Consider the following 24675-nt stretch of genomic DNA (forward strand, 5'->3'; position numbering starts at 1 on the left):
TTTTTTTTTTTTTTAACTCGAATACGACCAGAACTTTTTTGGCTCGGATTTCGAAAATATTTTAAAGGTTGCCTCTTATAGGGATAAGGATCACGTAGACACTTTATGAAAAATAAAAACGTAGTTATCTTCGATGAGGTGTTATTAAATGAAAAAGACTAGTAAAAAATATTTCCTTCAGTTTGCCGTTATTTATTTTTTCGAAAAATACAACTTACGTAATCATATGGTCACGCTGGGGTTATTCGAGTTAATAACGGTAAAACCCGTAACCGTAAAAATATTCATAGTTCGCTATGCAAGGCTTTTGAGTCGGCACTTCGTTTTCGTTTGCTTTTGCTATATATTCCGAAGGTTTTCGTGCTCAAATTTTCTTAGTTATATCTATGAAGGATTTTTATATACAAAATTTCGCGGCAACGAGATCTTTTTAGGGGACCCAGCAAAAATTTTGTTTTTCGTTACATAGAAATGAAAATATTTGCTATTTGTCGTGACAATTTTAATGATAGTCTGAATGTGAGACTTATACAAAATATAAACGTATTTATTGGCGCATTAAATAGTTTTCGCCAAAAAATAAAAACCAACAGAATCGGAGAAACATTAAAAAAATAAAAATAAGTAAAAGAAACTAGAACCATATAAACACACAAGGCCATAAACCAAAATGAATTGGATTGAAACAAACTGATAAGAAATTAAGAAGTAATTTTTATTCTAGTAAAATAGCAAAATACAATTTTCCATGTGCAAAGTTATCAAAACTACTGCGTGTATTTTTATTTTCAACATTGGGAAGAAGTCTAAACAAACTTGCACATGACTTTTAAAAAACTATAAATTTGCAAAAAAAAATTTAACTGCACAATAAAAAATTATTTTAATATGTATAATCAGTGATTAAAAACTACTAACTTTAACTTAACTTTAACTTTAAAATGATGTGATATTACTGAAATCAAATAAAATGCTAATGGAGATGCTAGACGTAAGTATATTACTATGCATGAAAATAAAAAAACAAAACATCACAAATGGCAGTAGAAAGTGCGCGAAATATGATGTGAATGAAACTACTTAATTAGATAACAGAAAAAGGCACGAAAACAATATTTAGTTTCAACAAAATCAAATTGTCATATACATACAGTGACGAACATAAGTATTGGCACTGTGAAGTTTTTGCAACATATGCAACGTTTCTTTTCTTCTTTTTTTTTGATAATTTTTTACAAAAATATAGTTCATTCTACACTAGGGTGGTCCAAAAACAGTAAAGTCGGAATTCTAATGCTCTCACCCCCTAGGATTGTTCTATATCGAAACAAGTGCACCCATAATCGTAGGTGGTGAGAGCATAAAAATTCCGACTTTACTGGTTCACACCNAGGGTGGTCCAAAAACAGTAAAGTCGGAATTCTAATGCTCTCACCCCCTAAGATTGTTCTATATCGAAACAAGTGCACCCATAATCGTAGGTGGTGAGAGCATAAAAATTCCGACTTTACTGGTTCACACCCATTTTCGGACCGCCCTATTCTACATCAAAAACCATGAAAATGGCATCTCTAATCTTTGTGAAAAACTCAGGAAAATTCAATAAATTCGCATACTAATTTGCAACTTTCTATTCAGATTTTTTAGAAAATTTTTAGTGTGCAGTTGCATAGCCCATTCAATATTAGTATAACAGAGTGCAAGTTTGAAGCTGCTAGTGGAAGGTGTTGCTCATTTTCTCCATACAAATAATAATTGTCGAACATACTTTGTATGGAAGGACCTGAGCGAAAAAAATTGCCGAAAATCAACGCGGTTTTCTAGTAACTTCAAACTTGCACTTTTTTAGTATGCAAATTTATTGAATTTTCCTGAGTTTTGCACAAAGTTTGGAGTTTTTTATGCTTTTTGGTTTAGGATAAACTATAGTTTTATAAAAAATTATCGAAAATAAATTAGAAAAAAAATGTTGCATATATTGCGAGAAATTTACTAACAATTCTTTTGTATGTCACTGTATGTATACAATTAACAAATATACATATGTGGGTGCATCATTGTAACATTATTGATTTATGTTTTAAACTGATCGCTCCATTTATATACTATTTACTTATCTTACTATTTAGTAAACGTAAAACTATTAAATATACATTTTAAAATGTATCAATTCTAACAGTATACGTATATTTAAGTATGTATTATGTATATCGACATACATACATATGCACAGCCCGCGACAAAAGATGGCACGACCAAGTCGTCTAGGGGGGCCGGTATGAAAACAGCAGCCTTAAGACGTTCCCCAACATATCCTTTAGCTGCAACCATAGCTTCTTCACAAAAAATAGCATCACAAAACCGTCACAAAAATCTAGAGGCAACTATAAACACCGGAAACGAGCCGAAACAAGTGGCAACTGGTGCAAGTGCTGGAGCCGTAAGAAAGGTACTTGTTAACAGAACTGAATAAATAACTGATTAGAAGTCCAACCCTAAAATACGAATGATCCACAATGGCAATGTTATTATGCACCCCGTGATCGCAAATCTCTTCCAGCCCCTGCAACGGGCACCAGTTTGCCGGCTGAAGGCGCAGTAGGATCTGTGATGACGGCAAATACACATCACTCACGTTTAAACGGAGAAGAGCCTCTCTCAACTCCACCCGCTTATTCCTTACGTACGCGCAAAATAGATCTTCGACCAACAAGTAAAGTCGTAATACCAGCTAAGCGGATTTAGTAAGTAGCACAGTGTCGGACCAAAAGTATTGGCACAGAGAATTTTTCACAATATATGCAAAGTTTTTTATTCTAATTTATTTTCGCTAATTTTTTATAAAAATATTGTTTATCCCAAACCAAAAAGCATACAAAAATTCTCTAAACTTTGTGCAAAACTCAGGAAAATTCAATAAATTAGCACACTAATGCAACTTTCTATTCAGATTTTTTAGAAAAATTCTTAGTATGCAGTTTTATAGTATAAAAGAGTGCAAGTTTGAAGTTTCTAAAAAATCGCGTTGATTTTCGGAAGGTGTTGCTCATTTTCTCCATACAAAAAATATTTGTCGGACTACTTTTTGTGGAAGAACCTGAGTAAAAAAAAACTTGCCAAAAATCAACGCGATTTTTTAACAACTTCAAACTTTCACTTTCTTAAACTAAAGTTAGATGAGCTATAAAACTGCAAACTCTAAAAAATCTGCATAGAAAATTGAATACATTGCGAAAAATTCTCTGTGCCAATACTTTTGTCCGGCCCTGTATTTTATTAATAGTGACTTTTTTTTGTAATTGTTATGTATGTAATTTCCTAAATAAATGTTTGAATTCACTTGTGTTCTAGCAATAAAAATTGTAAACCAAGAAATAAAAACAAAACAAAATTCAACAAACAAAAAAATTCAAACAAAAAAAAAAAATAGTCAAAACTGATCAAAATCTTGAGGTGCTTCGTTTTGTCGCGGGCTGTATGTATAGATATGAAAAACACATACGCAAGCTCGTATGATGTAACTTATTATTCTAAACTAAATAGACTTAACACATGCTCTGGCAATCACTTCAACATAATCGAAGTGATTTAATACCTTTTCTATAAGCAATTTGAAGTCAGACGCTCTTCCTCGCAATTTGTATTGTTTTCTATTAGCAGCGGTGTTGTGGTATATTTGCACAATTGTGCGAAACGCTCCATTACGCACGATGAAGAAAGACGTGCTTCAGCATCGTGATCCCAGCACTCCTCCATGGTGTCACAGAAGATGTTAAGACCCTGTAAAATAAAAATAAGCAAAATATGAGTGAAATTGTTTTAAATATTATTAATTGCTGCAATTTGAAGTAAATGGGAACATCTGTTCCACATAGGCGCTCAAATTGCCATAACTTCAAAATCTTCACAAAATCAATTGAACATTTAAATGGCATGCATATAGTACTACCTAGTTTCGAGTTTATTTTTAAAATAAGAAATGTACTTACTGCATGCGTACGCCATGTATTTAGTAAACGTGGTCGCAGTTTCTTTGTCACTACAGTATCTTGTATCTCATCCAATGTTGGACGTAACCCAAGCTAAATATAAACAGATTAAAATATTTAAAAACAAAAATGTAACACATAACAACAACCAAAAAGAACTCCGCTCAATTACCTCAGCTTCAAATGGCAACATGTAATCGCCAACAGGTCCCACAGCAGTGCATCGCGACACCATCTCCCACAAAACTAAACCGCACGCATACACATCGATACGCAAAAAGGCATCACGATTGAAATTAATAGCACCCTCAAGCACCTCCGGCGCCATGTAACGGCGTGTGCCTACTTGACCATGCGTTTCGCCGCATGGTTTCCCTATAGCCGAGAAATGGAAAAAATATGACAATAAAAGTTAAAAATTAAAAATGTCCATCTTCATGTACTTACCCGGCTGAAAGACCATAGCCAGCCCAAAGTCAGCAATGCATGCTGTTAAGTCACCTTTCAGCAACACATTGGTTGATTTGAAATCGCGGTGTGCTATGGATGGTTTTAGGCCGTCCGTCTTACTGGCCGGAATTTCCTCATGCAAGTGCATTAAACCTTGGGACATCGATTCGGCAATTTTGCACAGCTCCAGCCAAGATAACGTGTGCGATTTCAGGTAATTGCAGAGCGAACCATTCGGGTGGTAAACAGAGATAAGCCAATATTCGAGTTGTACTTTCTCCGTGTGCTTTTCGCAGCCAAGAAACTCTAAGATATTTGGATGTCGCATGCGTGGTAGCTGCAAGAATGTTGAGAAATTAGGGTTTTCCAAATATTTTTACATATGTAAGTTAAAGCAAGTTTAAATTCAGTATAGCTGAATTGGTAAAATAAAAATTACAAATTCTTTTACCTTATAAATATCGACTTCCGTATTCCAAGATTCCTTCTCTTGCATGCGAAATATTTTAACAGCCACGTCCTGACTATGCAACTTTCCTTGCCAAACATCACCAAAACGTCCGCTAGCCTTTAACTCCAGCAAATGTATTGGGCGATTGTTAAGCAGTGGTGAGGCATTTGTTGCTTCCGTTTCATTCTGAAAAAAATACAATAGATGGATGTTGCTCTTAAAACTAGCCCGAAGGAGATTGTATTATCAGATTTTTTGGAAATTGGCTCACCGTTGGTATTTCATTGAAATTAGTGGGTTTACGCTTGCGGTAGTAGCAAAAGGCAAATGGTGCCATCAACAGCGCCAAACAAACGAACACAACAGCACAGACAACTATGTAAATCACATTGGTGTTATCGGTTGTCTTTTCCTTTGGCACTGGATAGAGTAATAAGAACAAAGAATGTGTAAATTTATGGATTAAGTAATACATATTGTTAAAATAAATAAAGTAAATGCAATCGGTGTTCGTTTTAGTGTTGGATTTACTATTTACATAACTCATTTTATTTCGAAATTTAGATTTATGCAAAGATCGGTAGATTACTCACTAAATGCCTTATAGAACTAAAAAAGCATCTACATCAATAAATTAGTTTCACTGTTTATTAAAACCCAGTTTTGAAGAAATTCCCACCTTAAGAATTTTAGANTTTTAGTGTTGGATTTACTATTTACATAACTCATTTTATTTCGAAATTTAAATTTGTACAAAGGTCGGTAGATTACTCACTAAATGCCTTATAGAACTAAAAAAGCATCTACATCAATAAATTAGTTTCACTGTTTATTAAAACCCAGAATTTTGAAGAAATTCCCACCTTAAGAATTTTAGGTTTTATATTTCCGTACTACCCATGTTATTAAAGCTATTATACATACATTACGGTGTCGAGACTTAAAGCTGTCCAATTTTGTAAGAAAATATTTTCAATCCTCAGTTCACCACTTTTTTGTAAATCGTTTTACCAAAAAAATTCAAAGCGCGTGATAAAATTTTAAATATTTTTATTGGCGACGTCTTCAGGTGTCGAAGTCTAAATAGTAATTAATTCTTACGGCTAAATAGAATAGGCATATATATGCAGAAAATATAAAATATTTCCATGGAAATGTCCTGCTATTTGACTTTGAATAAATTGAAGGTGAAATGTCGAATGATTTTATGAAATAGCTACATAAATTGTACAATGATAAGTGCAAAGAGTATGATGGCGAAGATGTACTTGTACGTACAAACATATACATACATAGGCATATGCATGGTAAATATGCTGCAGCGACAAACAAAACGATGACGAATGTGCGAAAAGCATTGGGGATAGATACAAAAAAAGTGCGATGAGTGCGGTGTGAATGCAAATTCGATGATAGCGACGTCAACTGGAAATGCAGGTGCAGCGACGACGTATTAGTAAGGAGGGGCTTGAACATGTATTTTAATTATATTTTTTTCAATTAATTCATTTAATGTTTTTTAATGTAATGCATTTTACTTTTTTAGTTTTATTCATTTTATATTCTTCATTTAATTCATTTAATTTCTTATTTTTTATTTAGTTTTTCTAATTTTTTATATTTTGATGGCATTATTCTAAAAAAAGAAAATTCTTTATAAGGCTTTTAAAAATATTTTATTTTTTATTAATGTTATTACTTTTTAATATATATATAATAGAGATTATTTGCGGTTTGTTTTATTTTGTTATCTATCTAAGTTTATTAGTTTGTTTTGAATACTACTTTTTTATAAACATTTTTTTTTGTTTAAATTAAGCACTCTTTGGGCCAATTTCCGATAAAAAATTAAATGGCATTAAAGTTAATTATGAATTCGTACTTAAAATCAGGGCTGCATTTTCTATATTCAAATATCCTACATTGGGCATTTAAACACAGTTTGATCCGAATATAAATATTTTACAACTATTTTATTAACTTTCACTTGTTGTGTGTCCAGATACCATGCAGTGCTACAAAACCTTTGCTTTGCAAAGATCCTATAAAAGTCTAGACATCAACCTCGTCGACTGGTATCATATCAAGACTCTAGAGGTAGATGACGCCTCGCCGCAAGTAGCTATATATTGCGCCTAAAAATATGCACTACATACGCTACAGCGGAAATGAACGACACGCCATTTCTTTAAATGAAATTAATTGGTGCTCGTATGTATGTATGTGAGTGCACCAATCTAATAATATCGCTGAATTATTTTAATATCTATAGCAAAAGTTTATACAGACATGACTAAAAAGTAGAAAATAAATAAAATAAACAACTTTTTAATATACCACGCTTTTATAAATGGACTAAAAAGTAGAAAATAATATTTCTCAGTCCCATAGAATTTGCTTTGATAACTTTTGATTTTGAAATTTTAGCAAAAGTCATTATAAACAATTTATGAGAATGAAAATGAAATTTTGAACTTGCACTGTAGAAATTTTAAGTCTATGTTATGTGGTTTGACTATTGTCAATTAAATCTAATTCTTTGTATTTCATGCGCCCCACGTTTTTCGTTTTCAATCTCATAAATAGTTTATAATGATTTTTGCTAAAATTTCAAAATCAAAAGTTATCAAAAAAATTTCTATAGGACTGAGAAATATTATTTTCTACGTTTTAGTCTATTTATGAAAGCGTGATATATAAAATTTTTTATTTTTTTTCATCAATCGGTTCTTAAATTGCTCATCTGAAATTGGCCCTTATGCCTAGACTTGACTTCTGCTCTTAGCAACATTTTTCTACGTATTAATTTTGGTGATAACTATATGTTTTCATTTTCCTGACTGTACACCTTCACCTTGTAAGCAATGTTTTCAAAGTTGGTAGACGCAGAAAAATATATTAAATTTTACACTACTTAGCATAAGAAATTTCTGTGGGTACGTTTTTTATAAGGCCATCTTGTTCTAGAAGTTCATGGGGTTTATTAAAATTACTTGGCTGTTAACACTGTACCAGTTTCAAAACCAAAAACAACAACACGACGCTAAATTTAAATATTAACAACTGGTAGCATGTTCAATTTTTCTTTTCCTGTTCTCACTGCAGCTTTGATGCAAGTTTGAGGCGCTTATTTGAAGGTACTTATTTGATCCCTTTGTTCTTTGTTGTTACGAAAGGAAAAAAAATTGAGAACCGCAAATCTACATTTGCCTTAACCTGAAGAATTTCAAAGGAAAATAAAGAATAGGAAATTTTCAAGAAAAAGTTACAACCATAAGTCCCTGTCCAATTGAGTGATCGAAGGTTATAGTCTGAATTTATGGCTGAAAAGCATATCTTTACTTTTGAAAATTTAAAATTCGTATGGAAACTTAAGCCAATAAATCATAAAACTAGTGTATGCCTTTTAAAGATTTGCAATTTTAAAGCCTCTCAATTTCTTATACTCATATACATGCATATGTGCATATATATTTTATTATCTAATATGTCACAGCAACAATTAGAAGGCTAACGAAATTTCGCCAAGAGTGTTTCCTTCACATGAACACCACAGGTGAACAACTGCTCAAGTGGCCAAATGGAGAAGAGCGTATATGTACATACATATATGAATGTATGCATCTTGGTAATAGATACATATGTACATATATGTATATAAAAGTATGTACTGTATGTATGTATGTATGTGTGAACGAGTAGAGCCCAAAAAAATGCACAAAAATGAAAGTTCTCCCCTAATTTTAGAAACAACTTCTACATACACCACCTCTATATGCATGCACTTACAAGTCACACAAGCATACAAACGCGTGGCACCGTATACATTCAACATACAACAAGTAAAAATCGGCACGGAACACAGGAACGTGCTCCAAGTGAAAAGTGAACACAAAAAGACCCTACAACAAGGAAAACTAAAATACGGGACTCGCTCCCCTTTTCAAGCATTTTTAAATATTCGCAAAAAAAGAAACAAAAACCAAAAAATATATAAAGGAAAGAAACGAAAAAAAATAAAATAAAAACAAAAAAATCAAATACAACACAGTCAACGCAACAGCCATTAAAATACTACAGCACATGCATACAACGTGCAACTAACTGAACGTCAGTCACCCAAACAGTCGAGATGCAAGCAACTGGAAGCGAATTTTGCTGCTTACTGCTTGCTGCGGGATCCTTTCCTGAGCAGTTTTTTTGTTTTGTTTTGCAGTTCGTACGTTTGTTGTCGAGTTCGTTCACACAGCTAGCGCGCGCAAAACGCTTGGAGTTGGGGGTGGTGAACGTTGTTACAGCGGCGAACACCACATCAGCGCGCTGCCAATGTGGTACGACAATATTAGCTGCACCAGCGAACAACCAACACAGCAAGCGGGTGTGGTTGCAACCATGGATGCAATACATCTACATACATACATGTGTATGAATGTATGTATGTATGTATATATGAACATACAAGTATGTATGCGTATTCAGGTACCGAAATGCAAAGACCCCAAACGATACAAAGTAGCAAAGCAAAACAAAGTAAAAATTGGGGTAAATACTGTATAGCATTGCGCCACCACAGAAACTCAGAGCTAGCAAAGCGCGTGTTCCAACAAACTCACGTGACACGGCTATTGATGCCTATGTGCTGTTTGTTGTTATGTATGTATGTATGTACTTCCCCACAGCTTACTGCAACCCCAACTGCCAACAAATTTGAACACTTCAGCGGCTGTGCAACAGCATCAGAAACGTGCATATTTGTGTGTGTAAATGTGTATGGATGTAAGTGCATATATATATATTTATATATGTATAAGTGTATGAAGGTACGACAGCGTCAATCATCACTTGAGCTGATGACAACTTACTCTGGGAGACAGTGTGATGAGTTAGCGCAAAAGTTTAATAATTGAAAAAATTAATTGGTTAACAGGATAACCGAAAAAAATTTGATCATTTTATATTCTCATGAGCAATTTCTTTGTAACAAAAAAGTTAATTATTTATTTTATGCTTATTCTTGGGGCAAATTCTGGTTCTATGAAATGGTGAAGTGGAAATGAAAAATTTTAATTTAGTGCACATTTTTTTCACTTCATCACTTTGTTTTACCATTTTAGGCGATTCTCCATCATTAAAGGCTTTTCCATAAACATCTAGCAAGTAATTATTTGGTAAATTTGCTTGAGTAAGAGATGATGATAATTCTAAATCCAATGTTTTTGGGTAAAATGCCCATCTTTGTGAAGTGATGTAAAATGTTTTCCGCCGACTTCACAAAAAGGAGAAGGTTATCAATAATACCTTTCCTTTAAATTATAGAAATCGGTTAACGTGGTCCAAAGTTATGCGGTAACATACATACAGAGCAAAAAATATATATTCCGAAGAATTGATGACCGTCTCCTTTTTGTGAAGTCGGTTAAAAAACAATGTGCTAATTTCATACAACGTTTGTAAGGAAGATTTTCTGAATTTGCAGAGGTTGCGGGTCTTATCGCAAGTGTCGGTAAACGATTTTGGTCCGATCCAGGCCACTTTGAAAAGAGTACCGTGGGTCCCTCGGGTCCCGATATTCCGCGCCTATCTCTAATAAGTACTACTATTTGTACATATGTATAATAATATAATAGGTTGGCGCTTACACATATGTTAGTGTTTGGCCAAGCTTCTCCTGCGATTTGTGGCGTGCGCCTTGATGTTGTCACACAAAGCGGAGGGACCTACGGTTTTACGCCGACTCCGAACGGCGATTGTATTTTTATGAGAAGCTGTTGTTCATAGCAGAAATACACTCGGAGGCTTGCCATTGCCTGCCGAGGGACGACCGCTGTTAAGAAAAAACCTTGTACACATGTATATATGTAGGAAAATACGTTTGCTAAAAAAATTGTTTAAATTATTTTTAGACCTTTCCAAGTGTTCTCCAAGTACATTTTTGAGTCGTAAGACGCTGAAATTACTAACTGTTCTTAGGACTCACACGTTTTCAATTGCCAGCCATATGGCGAAAAAATTTTTTTAAGTCAGGTTCACATTTATTCTTAAATGTTTGCTTAAAAAATATTAATTTCGAAGCCTCTATCTTTAAAAGTATGGCCATAGCTGAGTGTTTGGAGGTGTGTACTCCGCACTACGGTCCCTGAGCGGAAAAAAATCACAAAGATGAAAACTTAAAAAGTATTTTATTATCATATTTTGTCTAAATTGACTAATGCATGGGAGCCATGAAAAGCTGAATTTAATTTCTTTGTATGCTATAAACTCTTCAAGAAAAACCGGGGAAATCGGTATATTGTTAGTAATGGATTTTTTTGAATAATTTTAATGACTGTTTGAATTGTAGGTTCTTACGCTGTGTAAATAATTTAGAATTTTTATATTACATATAGATATGGCTTTATACAAAATATAAAAAATAGTTCCTGTGGTTACCGCATTCCTTATGTCACATGGAAAAAGTAAAACAAAAGAAAAGTTAAGGGACCGAAAAGGGTTAAAGGCCTACAAAAATGCTCAAAATTTCTCCAAACGGAGCACTATAAACTTTAGTATTGTATACACTCTTTACAACTAGGTAGATAGAAATAAAATCAGCTGCCTAAAGCTGCCTATTTGACTGCGTCAGGACTTTAAATGTTCCTACAAAAAACTTCTTGCAAGCAACATTTCCAAACTATTTGACTAGGATCAGTTTTCAGAGGTTTTCGATGACGTTAATTACAAATCCATAGTCAGATTAAAGAAATTCAAGATGGTGAGGAAAAATGCATATAGTCCGTTGGCGAGGTATTGAATTTTTTCCGATTTTCGTTGATATGGAACCACTGTTGCGCGGTGGGACTTCGAATCGATTCCGAATTCGAGCAACATCCAACATTCTAATAGCGTTCGCCCCTCGTAAAAGCTATGTACCGTTCGGAGTCGGTGTAAGACTATAGGACTCCCCATTTGTGCTAAGCCAAATACTTAACAAAAATGGGAATTCCAAATATTTATTAAATTATCACATAACAATAACATGAAAGTTCAACCTCATTTTTTTTTACTTTTAGTGTACATATTAATGACATACGTCATATGTAGTACCCTACACATTTCGACAACCTTTCTAAGGAAAATTAATTTTTAACAAGAGTTTAAAAAATTCACTCGGAGGTTTGCTTTCTAAATTAGAAACAAAACTTGTGATATCATTTTGGTATTTCTGGAAGCCAAATTAACAAAACAGGAAATATCTTCATTGTATTGCGTCCTTATTCGCTGCAGTAGATTTGTGATAAATATCTGCATATCTATGTAAATTTATTGGTGTTCTAGCAAACTAACTCAACTAAAAATATGTATGCTCAATTTTCTTTGGGCAAACATTTGCTTTGCACAACCATGCATACATTATTGTGTTACGACCTTTTTGTAGGTTTCAATATCCAATTTCTAAAATCGATTTTACACCATGAACTTGAAAACTAAACATTCCTTTGCGTCAGTATGTACATACACTGGTAATCAAAAGTGAGTGCTTGGTGTTTTTAGTTTAATATTTGCAATGTTTTTCAAGTTAAAATTTGTTTGTTTTTTTTTTATAAAAATATGGTTCAAGTTTAATTTAAAGCCACATAAGTCAAACTTTCAAACTTTATACAGAACTTAGAAAAATTCAACGAATTTTCGTCGAAGTTTTGACCTTTTTAATCTGAATTTTTAGAAAAATTTTGAGTATGCAGATAGATCGGTTTTTTAATTCTAGTAAAACAAGTGCAAGTTTTACGCCGCTAAAAATAGATTTTTAATGATTTTTTTTCGACGGATTTTGCGGTTTTATGCATATAACAAGTGCAATTTGTAAAATATTGCGTTCATTTTCTAATTTTTTTCGTTGTTTGCAAACGGTCATGCGCATATCATTCTACAAGAAATTCTCTTTTATATGGTAAAAAGTGCAAAATTCCGTCAGCAATAAAAAAAAATCATTAAAAAAACAACGCGATTTTTTAACCGCTTAAAACGCATGAACCATATTTTCAAAAAATAAAAAAATTTAACTTGAAAACATTGCAAATATTAACAAAAAACACCATGCAATCACTTTTGATTGTCAGTGCATGCTTCTTTTTTTATAGGTATTCACAACATTGCCCCTAGTAACCAACGTGTTACTGTCCCTATTAGCTTACCTTGGGTTGTTGCCTCAGTGGTGGTGGGTATCCACTTGTGTTCGGTGTTGCACATAGAACCCTTGCAACAGCAAAAGTATAATTTATTTTGGCGGAGTTCTGCGCTGCTAATACACTCCGTTTGGTTGCATTCATGCATATTTGTAAAGCAACCCTTCATTTTGATTTTTGTTTCACCTAAAAAATAAAATGAAAATCACTTTCATGTATCTTTCATTCTTTACATATTTCTGCAACATGTAACAGCATTGAAATGCATACCTGTGGCGCTATCCATTGACCAGAGCACATAACAGCTGGATGTTTTGTCCGACTCCACCTTGCAATGCTCAACTTTGATCGCGCAATCACCCTCATTGGTGCAGTTCTTTTCATCATAGTGTTCACAATCGATTCTGTGGCCATCTGGCAGTACGGCGCCATGTGTCCAAACCGACAAATCTGCAAGAGCAAATCAAAAGAAAATTAATAAATACATATGTGTACATACATACATACATACATATATATGTATAATAAATTACAAAATAATAAAACGTATCAAACGATAGTCAAAGGGGGGGCGTAAAAGAGATAAAATGGAAAGTAAACACGAAAAAAGCGTATAAGAATAAAAGCCAACATAAAAAGCGAAATTTGTGTAAATGGGTTTTATATGCAACAAAAACGACTTCAATAATAACAAACCTAGCTAAATGTTAGTATATACATGTCTATATGCAAAATGTATGTACTGCAATGCATAGCAGCAGTATTAACTACCGCATCAACAGTATTGGTGCCCTTTCATCTTCTATATAGAAAGTGGGTAGAGTTTCGTGTGGAATTTGGCGGCCAGTAAGCTAAGTGCATGCTTAGTTTCATTCAAACGCACATACATAAATACATAAGTATGAAGATATATACATATGTATGTACGTATATTGTAAAGTTGAGTTGTGTGCCGCAACTGCACAATTTTCACTTTGTAGCCATATCGTATGCCACACAGTGGCTATCGTGGTGCCACCCATTCTCCAAAGCTGATCTGTTGTTTCAGCGGGGCAAACCATCTATCCAAGCGCACATTTTCATTCATTTTTGCAGCAAAATGTCAATATGTATGCATACTAGCTACTTGTAAATGCGAATAGTGTGCGGGTAATTTGAGTCGAGCAAGGATTTCGCAGTGAGCTATGCTAAGGACAACTTCCCTGAAGAAAGTACTGTGATGTTATGTCATGGCAATATTTAATATGTGCATACATATTATGTATGCACGTTAGGGTGGTCCAAAAATGCATGAGTACGAGTGAAGTCGGAATTGTTATGCTCTCATCCCCTAATGTTGTGTTGTTGTTGCGGCTACGAAAACTCCGCCCAGATCGGTTAGTCCCTCAATTGGTGTCGTCAAGCTCTACTAGCGGTAGCCTCAGGAAGCTGCAGCCTCGATAGGATCTGTCCATAGGGACAGGGGCGTCAGTATAGTAGCGTTCAGTGGGCATGCAAAGAGACGCTGTGAGTCATGGGGCGTCTCTCCGCATGCGGGGCATTCGTTTAGAGCATCTTTGTGTATTCTGTTTTTTGATTTCAAATTGAAAAATAGGGGAAGCTATACTTTTTTCGACATAGACATTCGACATTTTGGACCACCCTATCGCTCATATGTACATNACAAAACCTTTCGTGAGTGAAGCAGTTGCTTTGTTATGGGAGTGAAGGAGAGGTACAGTGCTTAAAATGGGAGCTGATGGCTTGCAAGCGATTTATGTAGTGCTTGTGCAGCTGTTTAGTATATACTATGTGCGCATAGAAGTTTGTTTATGTAGCATGTGGGTGGTTCGATTTGTATTTACAGGAAAAGCTCTAAAGTGGAGGGAAAATAGAAGATGAGCAATGAGCTATAAATCTAAATACAAAGTTGTAGTAGATTTTGTGGGGCTTGGTGCCTAGTTTATAACAGAGGGGATTAGTTATAAAGTTTGGCAAATTCTTAATGACTTAATTTTGTTCCAGAAACGGTTTCACGGCTATTATAGTGCAAATAGCCTATTTTGGTTAACTCGGATAGGAAACTCACAAGTTTATCGTAGCAGAAGTGGAACAGAGGGTTTCTAAGAAGTCTATCTTTTTGATTTTCCAAAGCAATAGGCCTTCTGGTTTTAATTCATTACTTCTCAATAAGTATACGTCAGTGGTCACGGGAGATTGCATTGATTGATTAGTGGATTACATTCGTTTATAATAAAATTATAGTTTAAAAAACTAAAACCTCCCCATTATAATTGACATTCGTACTGTCATCAGGTATGTAATTGAGAATAGAAATCGCTGCATCTTTTAGGCGCATCAATATTACATAGTTACATCCCGAGCTAATAAAAGGAAGGTAAAAAAATCAAGCAGCTACATAAATTCAACGTATTATAAATAAACTGTGCATCTATACAAAGGCTATGAAATTATAAAAAGGGGCGATGTGGCGTATGAGTAACACAACATGGTATACATTTGGAAAAAATTTATGTTAAAAATTGATTAGCAACTCTTTTGTTGATAGTGGAATAGTAGTTATTCGATTTCGACTAAAGGACGCCATAAACGGACAACCAATTGAAACGATCGGTTGAAACTCATTTCGCCACAGACGTGTAGATTTGCAGACAATTTTTATTACATGTTATGTGCAGCCGATTAAACATGCAACGCTAAACGAACAGCTGCTCTATTAAATACTTTTCAAATATGTATTAAACTCTATTTAAACACTCTATTAGTTCCTTAATAAATATTTTGCTTAATCTTGCCATTTTTCCACAAAAGTGCACACTTCAAATTCTCAAAAGAAATGAAAAAGCGTCGAAAAAGGTCACAGCATGTATATGTTACCGAGTTTTATAGCCCGTTCTCGTTTTATGCTGTAAAACAAGAATAAAACAAATGTTTTCTCATAGAAATGATGCCCGAGAAGAACAAAAAAAAAAAACATCATGATTTCCCAATATCTGCTGTACCAAATACGACGATTTCGACTCACAACTTGTTGATAATGGCCCAGAAGTTAATTTAGGTAAGCCTTCTTAAGTGAAGCCATTCTAAAATGTCTACCCATGATGGGTTGAATTAGTGCTTTGAGATGCTTTGAGACAAACCTTAAATAAATACCTTAATTAAAGAAGCCCCTTTATAAGAACTCCTCCAAAAAACCTTATGAAATGCTTTTACATTAGAATTCTAATGCACTTATCATGTCTTTGGAGTTTTCTGATGAGCTTCCCTTAAGGCAAAATAATAGGATTTTCTATAATTTTCGTGATGGAGATTACAATGCCTTACTGCCTAACCAGTATGTAGCAAGATCTCTCAAAAGTTAAAATATTCTAAATGCTCTAAACTGCCCACAATATGTACCTGTGGTTATGGTGTATTAATTCTGATATAACTAGCGCAATAGCTTGTGGCTGTGGTACTACATTCTGGTTAACCAGTTGTCTGGCAATAAAGGACATACTCAATTCAAAATTTGTTAGTGCTTCCTATGAAATGTGTCTTCTTACTATGTCTGAGCTCCTATCCGAGCAACTGTGTGTTTTATCATCTAGGCCTCTTAAAAACCAGAAAGTAGAAGGAATAAATGCTACAAGCGCCATAAGGCAAACTTGCACAATACTTATCTCAAAGAGCAGTACCTTAATTTAGCGAAACAGTTTAATGTCTTGGATAAATTTCCGTATAACCAGTACATTAGGGGACTAGAATCTGAATTTAATGACAACCCAAAACCTTTTTGGAATTTCATACGCTCTAAGCTTAGTTGTAGAAGCATTCTGTCCTGGACGCACTTTGACGGTCAAAGTTCACAGTTTCTACCTGATACTGTGCTCTGTCTCGTCCACGTCAGGTGGGTCTGTTCCCAAAACGGCATTCACAGGTCGGGAGTCGGCGTAAGCCGATATTTATGGCGATTTCGTTTCTACAAAAAATGTTGCCTTCTCATCGTCTACTTCTTAGTGTTTGTGCGTAGAGGGCAAAGAGACGGTTGCATTTTTCGGTAGAAACGAAACTGGCATTAGTCAATCAGGGATTTTGTCAGATGTCGTTCTCATACATTATCTTCAAGACTAAATCTGACTATTTCGGAATATGTTAATCCTGGAGTACTAGAACAGACTACTTTATAAGAAGGAAAATAAATGGTAAAGTTTCAAAAGAAATTCGAAATTGATACATATCATATACATAGGTAGTTGATAAGAATTTAGCGATTAAGGAAGCAAAAACAAATCTATAAAATAATAATTGAAATAAATGGTAATTAGAATGCAAAAAGTGTCACTTACTTAGAAGCAGCACCAGGACCGCGAGCTGCACCGGCAATAGCTTAGAAATCAGTGGTGAACGCCACAACGAATTGATTTTATTCATTTTCAAATTTTTCAGAAGATTTTGTGTTAAAAAGGTAACGTAGCGTTTTTGGGTGTTTAGGCGACGAAGCAGCTGCATGGAAAGTTGTTGAGGACTGTGTTGGCAATAGTTCGGCATTGGCACAGATAATTCAATTTATGTATTTATGTATTAAGTAAAAATTTTCACCATCCATTCTTAACAAAAATCATTGTTATTGTACAGTTCAATATTTACATCTTATATAGTAATATCTAATATCGATATTACGCCCAGCGAGTCCTTTCAACGTCCTCTTTTATTTCACTTCAAACATTTCCAAACATTCTGTATTCATAATTTCATGGCTTATTTTTATCTATTTATTGTATCCAATGCTTGTTGCTTTTTTCGATGTGAAGAGGTTGCGATAGTGTATTCATAGACATTTTATTGCGGAAATATTTAAAAGAAGAAAATTTGTTAACACTTTTATGGACAAGAAGCGTTAATCGGTTTTATAATTACATATTAAACCAATTTTTTATCATAACTGCACATTTATACTCGCACTGCAATGACCTTTTCAAGACCACACGAATTTTTAGAAGCTTCTTCCGCAATAACTGCTGATATATTTGCACTACTACTTTTCACATTTCGTTAGCCATTTGTTTAAATAAATTCTTTCACTAGTTTCTACGACAATTTTTCACATTAAATAAAGTTTTTCCGCATTTTATTACTTAACGCGAATTCGTGCTGCATCTTTTCACTTGAAGGTAGTTTTTGCTGTCATTTTAGATTTTCTTTTCGTACTTTAACTGTTCCCAGTGGGCACACATGAATGCGCCACATTTAACGGCGTGAGTGGGAGTGAAATGGGTTGCACTAGGAATATGATTGACAGTCACCGTTTGTGGAATTGTAATGCGTTAGAAGAGAGTAGATAGTGTATGTTGTTTTTATTTATTCTTTTGGTTAGTACCAGTGTTCGGAGTCTCCTGCAATTGCAATAGATCGACTCGTTAGCAAACAAAATGATGATGGTTCAAGAAGGTGTACGCGCGAGGCGATTTTGTGTCCAACTTTTGGGTTTTTTTATTTGAATATATATTTATAGATTTACGTTCTTTGGTAGTGCCCAAAGACGAAAATGACGGATGTTAAGGTGCTACGAATGGAAGGTGGAGTCGGCGCGTTACCAAACCATCGTTTCACTATTCACCAATAGGTGGCGCAAAAAAGTGTAGACTAGTGCTGTACCGTTCATGCACAAATGTGCATCGGAAAAGTGCATAGAGTCACGAAATTTTAACGTCGCCATTTTTGCAGACTACAAGATCTCACAGGTGCGTGCTCCGAAATTTTTGATTTCCATCGTAAATTAACTAAATTTCACATAAATAAATGCATAATTTATAAAAAAAACTGTGTTATTTCAGAGTTTACTCAGAATTTTCTAACGACAACAATTAACTAAGAAGCAAGCAAAATGACTGGTCGTGGAAAGGGCGGAAAAGGCTTGGGTAAAGGGGGCGCTAAGCGCCATCGTAAGGTAATTGTTGCTTTATTAGGGACAATCGATTAATGTGTTGGGGGTGGCGGCAATTGTGAAATACTTTTGGGCAGCCATAAAAACTTAATACCACTAATATAATCGAATCCAAAGCGGGTATTTTACTTTCTATTATTTTTTATAGGTGCTTCGTGATAACATCCAAGGCATCACCAAGCCAGCCATTCGTCGTTTGGCACGTCGAGGAGGCGTAAAACGTATCTCTGGATTGATATACGAAGAAACGCGTGGTGTTTTGAAGGTAAAAAAGGAAAAAAAAATATTGAACTGTAATTCAGGACTAATACTAAGTATGTGTTCGTTGTAGGTGTTTTTGGAAAACGTTATTCGTGATGCTGTCACCTACACCGAACATGCCAAGCGTAAGACTGTCACCGCTATGGATGTTGTATATGCATTGAAACGTCAAGGACGCACCCTCTACGGTTTTGGCGGCTAAACTTTTTAATGCAGTTTAACCTGTATAACAAGATCCGAAAGGATCGCTAAGCAGAGAATATTAACATTACTACTTTTAATGAAAATGCTATGACGTGAAATACAATACAATCCATTTATTCCAATGCAGTATTTCAATCGAGCTAACATGTTTTGCATTACATTGTATATAGATACATAGGTGAGTATTACAGTAGCGTGTTGAATTGCAGTTAGCTATTTAGCTCATGAATTTAGTTCACTTGGATACTCTTAGCAATATATAGTAGAAGTTTAGCCAGGTGTCAGCTATCTTCATCTAATGTAATTGCTGACGCTTTGCTTACAATCATTTAAGCTTGTGGATACGATTTGAATCAAGCAGGAAAACTTACATTTTCCTTGGTGTTTATTTTTATTTCTACTTCGGGCTTCAGAAAGAAGTGGACATTTTTCTTCTTTGAATACCTTGATAATCCTAAGGGGTTTTTTTCTTATAAACTCAGTATCGATGAATAAACATGCATTACATCATCGAAATAATTTGCTTTGGACTTTTTATGAATGACTATTTATTTAAACATAATTTTATACAAAATATATACATACATGTATGCATAGAAGTGGAAAAGAGGATTACAAAAGAACTGCTTTGAGCAGGAAAAAGTATACGAAAATATATTTCGGACGCTACAGAGAATTTTATAGTGTAATTCTATAACATTTGATATACATAACTCTCTACTTCCTAACTAAAACTAGGAAGAATGTGTGAGAGAGGCCTATATATGCTCATTGCCGATAGTTTTAAATGAAAAAATACTAAATTCAACTAATAAAAGTAAATCAACTTCGACACAATTTTCTGGGCTTTCCTGCTTCCTTCCTTTCAACACACATGTGTCCTTAATAATCACACAATCCCAGAAAAAGCGACCGGGGTGACTTAAGGCCCATTGTCACCCCCTCACCCTGTCCTTTCTGCTGCGTTTGCTGTTGAGTTGCCAACGACTTGTTGCGTCGTATGAATACCTTCAAGGGCTGATAATCTGCCAAGCTATTGCGCAACGTATCGGAGTCGCTGGAACAGCCATCACTTGTTTGACTGCGCGATGTCGATATAGACAAATCGTCCATTTCGATTTTATTCCCAAAACTATTGCGGCTGCTGTTAGGAAGAGTGCAACCACCAACATTATTTATCGGCTTCTTGTCAATGCGAGCTGTTAGTTGTGTTGGCAATGGTGAAGAACCGCCTGGCATGGGTAACATCATAGGCGACATGTTGTTGGCAGCCGAATCACCGATATTTGTCTCGAATTGTACCGTGGTGAGTTGAAACTGTAATGAATATGAGACAATAAATTAATATGAAAAAATATTTTGTAATTGGTTATATACTACTTAAGAGTTTATGATTTTTTTTGCCTGTTTATTTTAAATTTTTATAATATTTTTTACCTTAAGTTGGGGCAAGGAAGTGTGCAATATGGAGCTAATTTTATGAACAGTTGGTAAATTTCAATTATGGCTAAAACTCACTTAAAAATTAAAACGCAAAAAATAATTTTGCAAGCCTTAAGCTGTGTATTGAAGAAATGTTCAGCTTTGGGTTATAATATCAACCTCATCCTTTTTTAACCGACTTCCAAAAAAGGAGGAGGTTATCAGTTCGTCGGAATCTTTTTTTTTTTTTTTCGATAATTCTTTTTGCAACGGAAAGGTAGTGTCTCAGAGGTGGTCCCAAACTAATTTGGTTTAGATCCGATCATTGGATCATGAAATATATAGATATATATAATTTTTTTTTTAAGTCGGTCTTTTTTTGCTAAAAATTACTTGTTATTTTCTCAAATAAATAAATTATTTTAATCTACAGCAGTTTTCAAGAAAATAGCAGCGCGACATTTTTTAAATATGTATTTGAAGAGCACAGATCTCATAATGACTAAACAATCAACATAGTGCGCATTTTTAAATAAGGATTATATTTTAATCTACATATCCTTAAAAACGGTATATTTAACATTTTTAATTTAGTTCAACTAATCAAAAACATGATTCCAATCCTATTAAAAAGTATTTCATTTGCCACATATTTTTATTTTATAACTCCCAGATTAAAATAGGCTGTTTAAATTATTAAAGTGTAATAAATATATAAAATAAATACAAAATCAACAAAAAGGTTATATTGCATAGTGCATAAATCTGTACAACATTATAACATGTATGTAGCTAAAATCTCATAGATTTTCCCCTGGAATTGACTACTTACGTCAGTCTCATTGGCGAACTCATGATCCGATTTAGATTCCTTCTTCTTGGAGGAATCTTTCGGTGATGGTTCCACATATTTCATTTCACTTTTCACCTTGCGAACTTTAAGCGGCTTTCGCGGAACCTCCTTCACGGTTAAGGTTGGCGATGGCATAGCCTGGTGCATTTTTGCATTTGTCTCGCGTTCACGTGTTACGTTATTCAGGCCAGAAGAGATACCACTGGCTGTCGACACACTAGTTCTTGCACATTCCCGCATGGACATTTGCGAATGTTGCAATGGCAATGAATTAATTTGTTTGGATCGACTGTTGTTGTTGCGCGGCGAATTGTTGCGACACACGCTACTGGCAAACTTCTGGAAGTCATTGCGCCTGTAAAAATAAATTATTTTTTATAATCTTATCTTTTTTTATTATAAAAAGGGGCGATGTGTTTGCTTTTTACTCTTTAATGATGGATTGTAAAGATTCATTCTTCACAACTACATATCCTTCTGGTATACGAGCATTTGCTTCATTCTCCATTTGATTTTCGTATGCAATTATTTGTTGATTGAGTTTTTCATTTAACTGTTCTGCCTTTTTCCGTAGCACGCGTTCGAATGCCAACTGCTCTTCTAACGTTTTAAGCTGTTCCTTGAGTTGTGTCAGGGTGACGCGATTCTTTTTTGGCTGTGCATTTGGTCCATGACCACCGGCACTGTGCTGCATTTGACCTTCGAGCATCTTTTGGTCCTCATCCTCCTTTCCGAGCTGTTCACGTATGCTACGTTGCAGAAACTTACTTATACCTGCATTTCCACGTACATTGAAATCAATTATGTAGTTGTTGACTTCAAGACAATCCAAGATCATGTTTGCTGCACGGTCAGTCAGACCACAATTCTCCATATCGATCACTGCAAAACGACGTATTATAAAGAACCACACTAGGCTTAAAAAAATGGAATATTCTTACCTTTTACCCATACATCCTCCTTTAATATTTCAACAATTGCTTTTACACCATCATCGCCGATCTGCGGATTACGCGCCAACGCGATCGAACGCAATCCAGGTATGGAATCCGGATCAACATCCCGATAGCGTAACGATTTTTTCCAGCCCTCCGTATAGCGACTTATCTTTTGTATCTGAGGAAGAGATTTACCAAATCATACTTCAGTACTTTCGTTGATAAGATTATTTCATTCATTTGAACACCTTAATCATAGCGGCTACGTGTTCAGCTCCTTTTGTTGATAACTCACATTCTGATAAATTTAATTTCTCAACATTTTCCAAATACTTAATTGTATTGCATATAGCCTCGCATCCTTTGTCATAAATATTCGAACGCTGAAAACTTATTTCCTTAAGGCTTTCATTTGAAGACAGTGCCTACGAAATAGTTTAAGAGAAAAAATTAAGTTAATTGGCATTTGAAACAGTAGAAGCGCTTGTAGACAATAAAGGATTTTCAACCCCAAAAGTTTTAAAGTAAATTTTTTTTTTTTGTGACTACATGTCCGCACATACCTTAGCAATGGATTCCACATATTTATCATTTAGTGGCAAGCCTTCTAGATTTAGAATCCTTAAATTCTTATTGAACTCAATACAATTTGAGACCGCCTCCACGATACCGGAAAAAACGAACTTTGTACAAACCACCGGCTTCTGTTTGAAAAGCCGTGCTTTCTTTTCGGTATCCAAATGCTCCAACACTGAACGTTTAAAAAAGCAGTTTAAAAATACATATGTACATAAAACACACAAATATGTATATCGTTAACATTCGCTAAGGGAATCTACTGCTCACCCATTCCCAAGGTTTTGCGCAATCGAATGCTAAGAGTTTGCAGTACTTGATCATAGTAAAGAGCTTCAATAATTAGTAACCAATCAGTAACCCCTAATTTTTCGCCGAAAAAATCTAACATGGATGTTGCATTATTTTTGGTACGAATATCTGACAAGGGAGTTAGATTCTTCGCACGACAGAGCTCTAAATACCGGAAATGAAAGGAACGACAGCGATTGAATTTCTTCGTTGATGTCAAACTGCACACATCACGCAATTCCAAATTCTTTTGCATTGTTCTAGTTTTACTTATTAATGTTGCTTGCTGTTGTTGTGTTTCGTTTAGCTATTGGATAAGGTTGTCGTTTTATTTTTTTTTTTGTTGTTTAGTCCGGGGTTACGAATTTTTATGGTGATTTTTGCTTACAAGTGAGTTTCGTGCGACGAACGGTTATTAGCAGGAGGGGAGGGAGGTAACAAGTTGACAGTTTTTATAAATGAAAAAAGGTAGAATTAAAAAAATCGAAATAATTTTGAAATTGTTGGCTTGATTGATAGAAAAATTGTGGTTTTTATGATTTTTATTTCTGTAAATTTTAAGTTTACTATTTTTGTTTATGTATATCTCAAAAGATGATATAGCTTTTCGAGAACTTGTCACTGCGCATAGTTAATCAATTTTTTGTACTACTTTTTAATCGCGTTTTACTTGTTTCACAGATTAAAGTATAAGCAGTGGAAATGATAGTTTATTCGCACTATAACACTTGGCGATTTGGATAGTACATAGTTACGGTGACCATTCGTACCAATTTTGGCGGGACAGACCGATTTTGAGAAAATTGTCCCGCTATAATAATATAATTTATGAAATTATGAAAAAATATACTAATACCCTTAAAAAAATTGTGGATATGAAAAACATCAGCTGTAGATAGAGTGGCAAAAATATAAATAGGGAATAGACATTTTAGCTTTCTTTAGCTATTCCCCTTTCGTTTATTTGATGCTTATTCCTTTTTATGAAAGTGTGGCCCGTTATCTTACAAAGACCATGTAAGTCAGAATTTTAAACTTTGTGCAAAAAATCGACAAAGTTTCATCAAAATTTTGAGCTTTTTAATTAGATTTCATAGAGACATTATGAGTATGCAAATTTTAAGTAGCTAGGACTTACCGTTTATATTTGGT

At 34.5% G+C, this 24675-nt stretch overlaps 4 protein-coding genes across 5 annotated transcripts in view; 2 read left to right on the top strand and 2 right to left on the bottom strand.

Annotated features, from left to right (window-relative positions):
- Window positions 1–3281: 3281 nt before the first annotated feature.
- On the bottom strand, window positions 3282–18221 carry put (activin A receptor type 2 punt). The gene is made up of 9 exons (XM_017620666.1): window positions 17381–18221; window positions 13323–13502; window positions 13062–13238; window positions 5162–5310; window positions 4891–5076; window positions 4437–4776; window positions 4162–4364; window positions 3990–4082; window positions 3282–3780 (listed from the first exon to the last, which is right to left on the bottom strand). The coding sequence occupies exons 1-9, from the start codon at window positions 17580–17582 to the stop codon at window positions 3601–3603; spliced, it is 1710 nt and encodes a 569-aa protein (XP_017476155.1). The 5' UTR covers window positions 17583–18221; the 3' UTR covers window positions 3282–3600.
- Window positions 18222–18670: 449 nt separating this feature from the next.
- On the top strand, window positions 18671–19582 carry His4r (Histone H4 replacement). 2 transcript variants are annotated; one of them, XM_017620667.1, is made up of 4 exons: window positions 18671–18775; window positions 18869–18981; window positions 19127–19243; window positions 19310–19582. In XM_017620667.1, the coding sequence occupies exons 2-4, from the start codon at window positions 18919–18921 to the stop codon at window positions 19439–19441; spliced, it is 312 nt and encodes a 103-aa protein (XP_017476156.1). In that variant the 5' UTR covers window positions 18671–18775; window positions 18869–18918; the 3' UTR covers window positions 19442–19582. The 2 variants fall into 2 exon arrangements, with proteins under 2 accessions (XP_017476156.1, XP_017476157.1); XM_017620668.1 differs by having other exon boundaries at window positions 18753–18805.
- The window catches only part of Cad88C (cadherin 88C), a 41647-nt gene continuing 36532 nt past the window's right edge, over window positions 19561–24675 (top strand). Inside the window, exon 1 of the mRNA XM_017620664.1 lies at window positions 19561–19621. The gene's annotated coding sequence lies outside the window, so the exon portion shown is untranslated. The remainder of the gene's footprint in view (window positions 19622–24675) is intronic.
- Window positions 19615–24046, bottom strand: LOC108366315 (protein Cep78 homolog). The gene is made up of 7 exons (XM_017620669.1): window positions 23503–24046; window positions 23220–23407; window positions 22905–23081; window positions 22660–22834; window positions 22147–22600; window positions 21698–22073; window positions 19615–20760 (listed from the first exon to the last, which is right to left on the bottom strand). The coding sequence occupies exons 1-7, from the start codon at window positions 23777–23779 to the stop codon at window positions 20326–20328; spliced, it is 2082 nt and encodes a 693-aa protein (XP_017476158.1). The 5' UTR covers window positions 23780–24046; the 3' UTR covers window positions 19615–20325.

Source organism: Rhagoletis zephyria, unplaced genomic scaffold, assembly GCF_001687245.7.
Source record: "Rhagoletis zephyria isolate East Lansing unplaced genomic scaffold, Rhagoletis_zephyria_1.1 Rzeph_scaffold_02225, whole genome shotgun sequence".
Taxonomy (NCBI): domain Eukaryota; kingdom Metazoa; phylum Arthropoda; class Insecta; order Diptera; family Tephritidae; genus Rhagoletis; species Rhagoletis zephyria.

What these genes read in the sequence shown, in the direction of transcription:
- put (XM_017620666.1), bottom strand. Translation starts at nt 17,582, where the DNA reads ATGCCGAACTATTGCCAACACAGTCCTCAACAACTTTCCATGCAGCTG. An exon ending in ATTTCAATGAAATACCAACG is followed by an intron (nt 5,077 to 5,161) that starts GTGAGCCAATTT and finishes TATTTTTTTCAG; the next exon opens with AATGAAACGGAAGCAACAAA. An exon ending in GGCTATGGTCTTTCAGCCGG is followed by an intron (nt 4,365 to 4,436) that starts GTAAGTACATGA and finishes TCTCGGCTATAG; the next exon opens with GGAAACCATGCGGCGAAACG.
- His4r (XM_017620667.1), top strand. Translation starts at nt 18,919, where the DNA reads ATGACTGGTCGTGGAAAGGGCGGAAAAGGCTTGGGTAAAGGGGGCGCT. An exon ending in GCGCTAAGCGCCATCGTAAG is followed by an intron (nt 18,982 to 19,126) that starts GTAATTGTTGCT and finishes TATTTTTTATAG; the next exon opens with GTGCTTCGTGATAACATCCA. An exon ending in AAACGCGTGGTGTTTTGAAG is followed by an intron (nt 19,244 to 19,309) that starts GTAAAAAAGGAA and finishes TGTTCGTTGTAG; the next exon opens with GTGTTTTTGGAAAACGTTAT.
- LOC108366315 (XM_017620669.1), bottom strand. Translation starts at nt 23,779, where the DNA reads ATGCAAAAGAATTTGGAATTGCGTGATGTGTGCAGTTTGACATCAACG. An exon ending in ATGTGGAATCCATTGCTAAG is followed by an intron (nt 23,082 to 23,219) that starts GTATGTGCGGAC and finishes ACTATTTCGTAG; the next exon opens with GCACTGTCTTCAAATGAAAG. An exon ending in TTACAATCCATCATTAAAGA is followed by an intron (nt 22,074 to 22,146) that starts GTAAAAAGCAAA and finishes TTATTTTTACAG; the next exon opens with GCGCAATGACTTCCAGAAGT.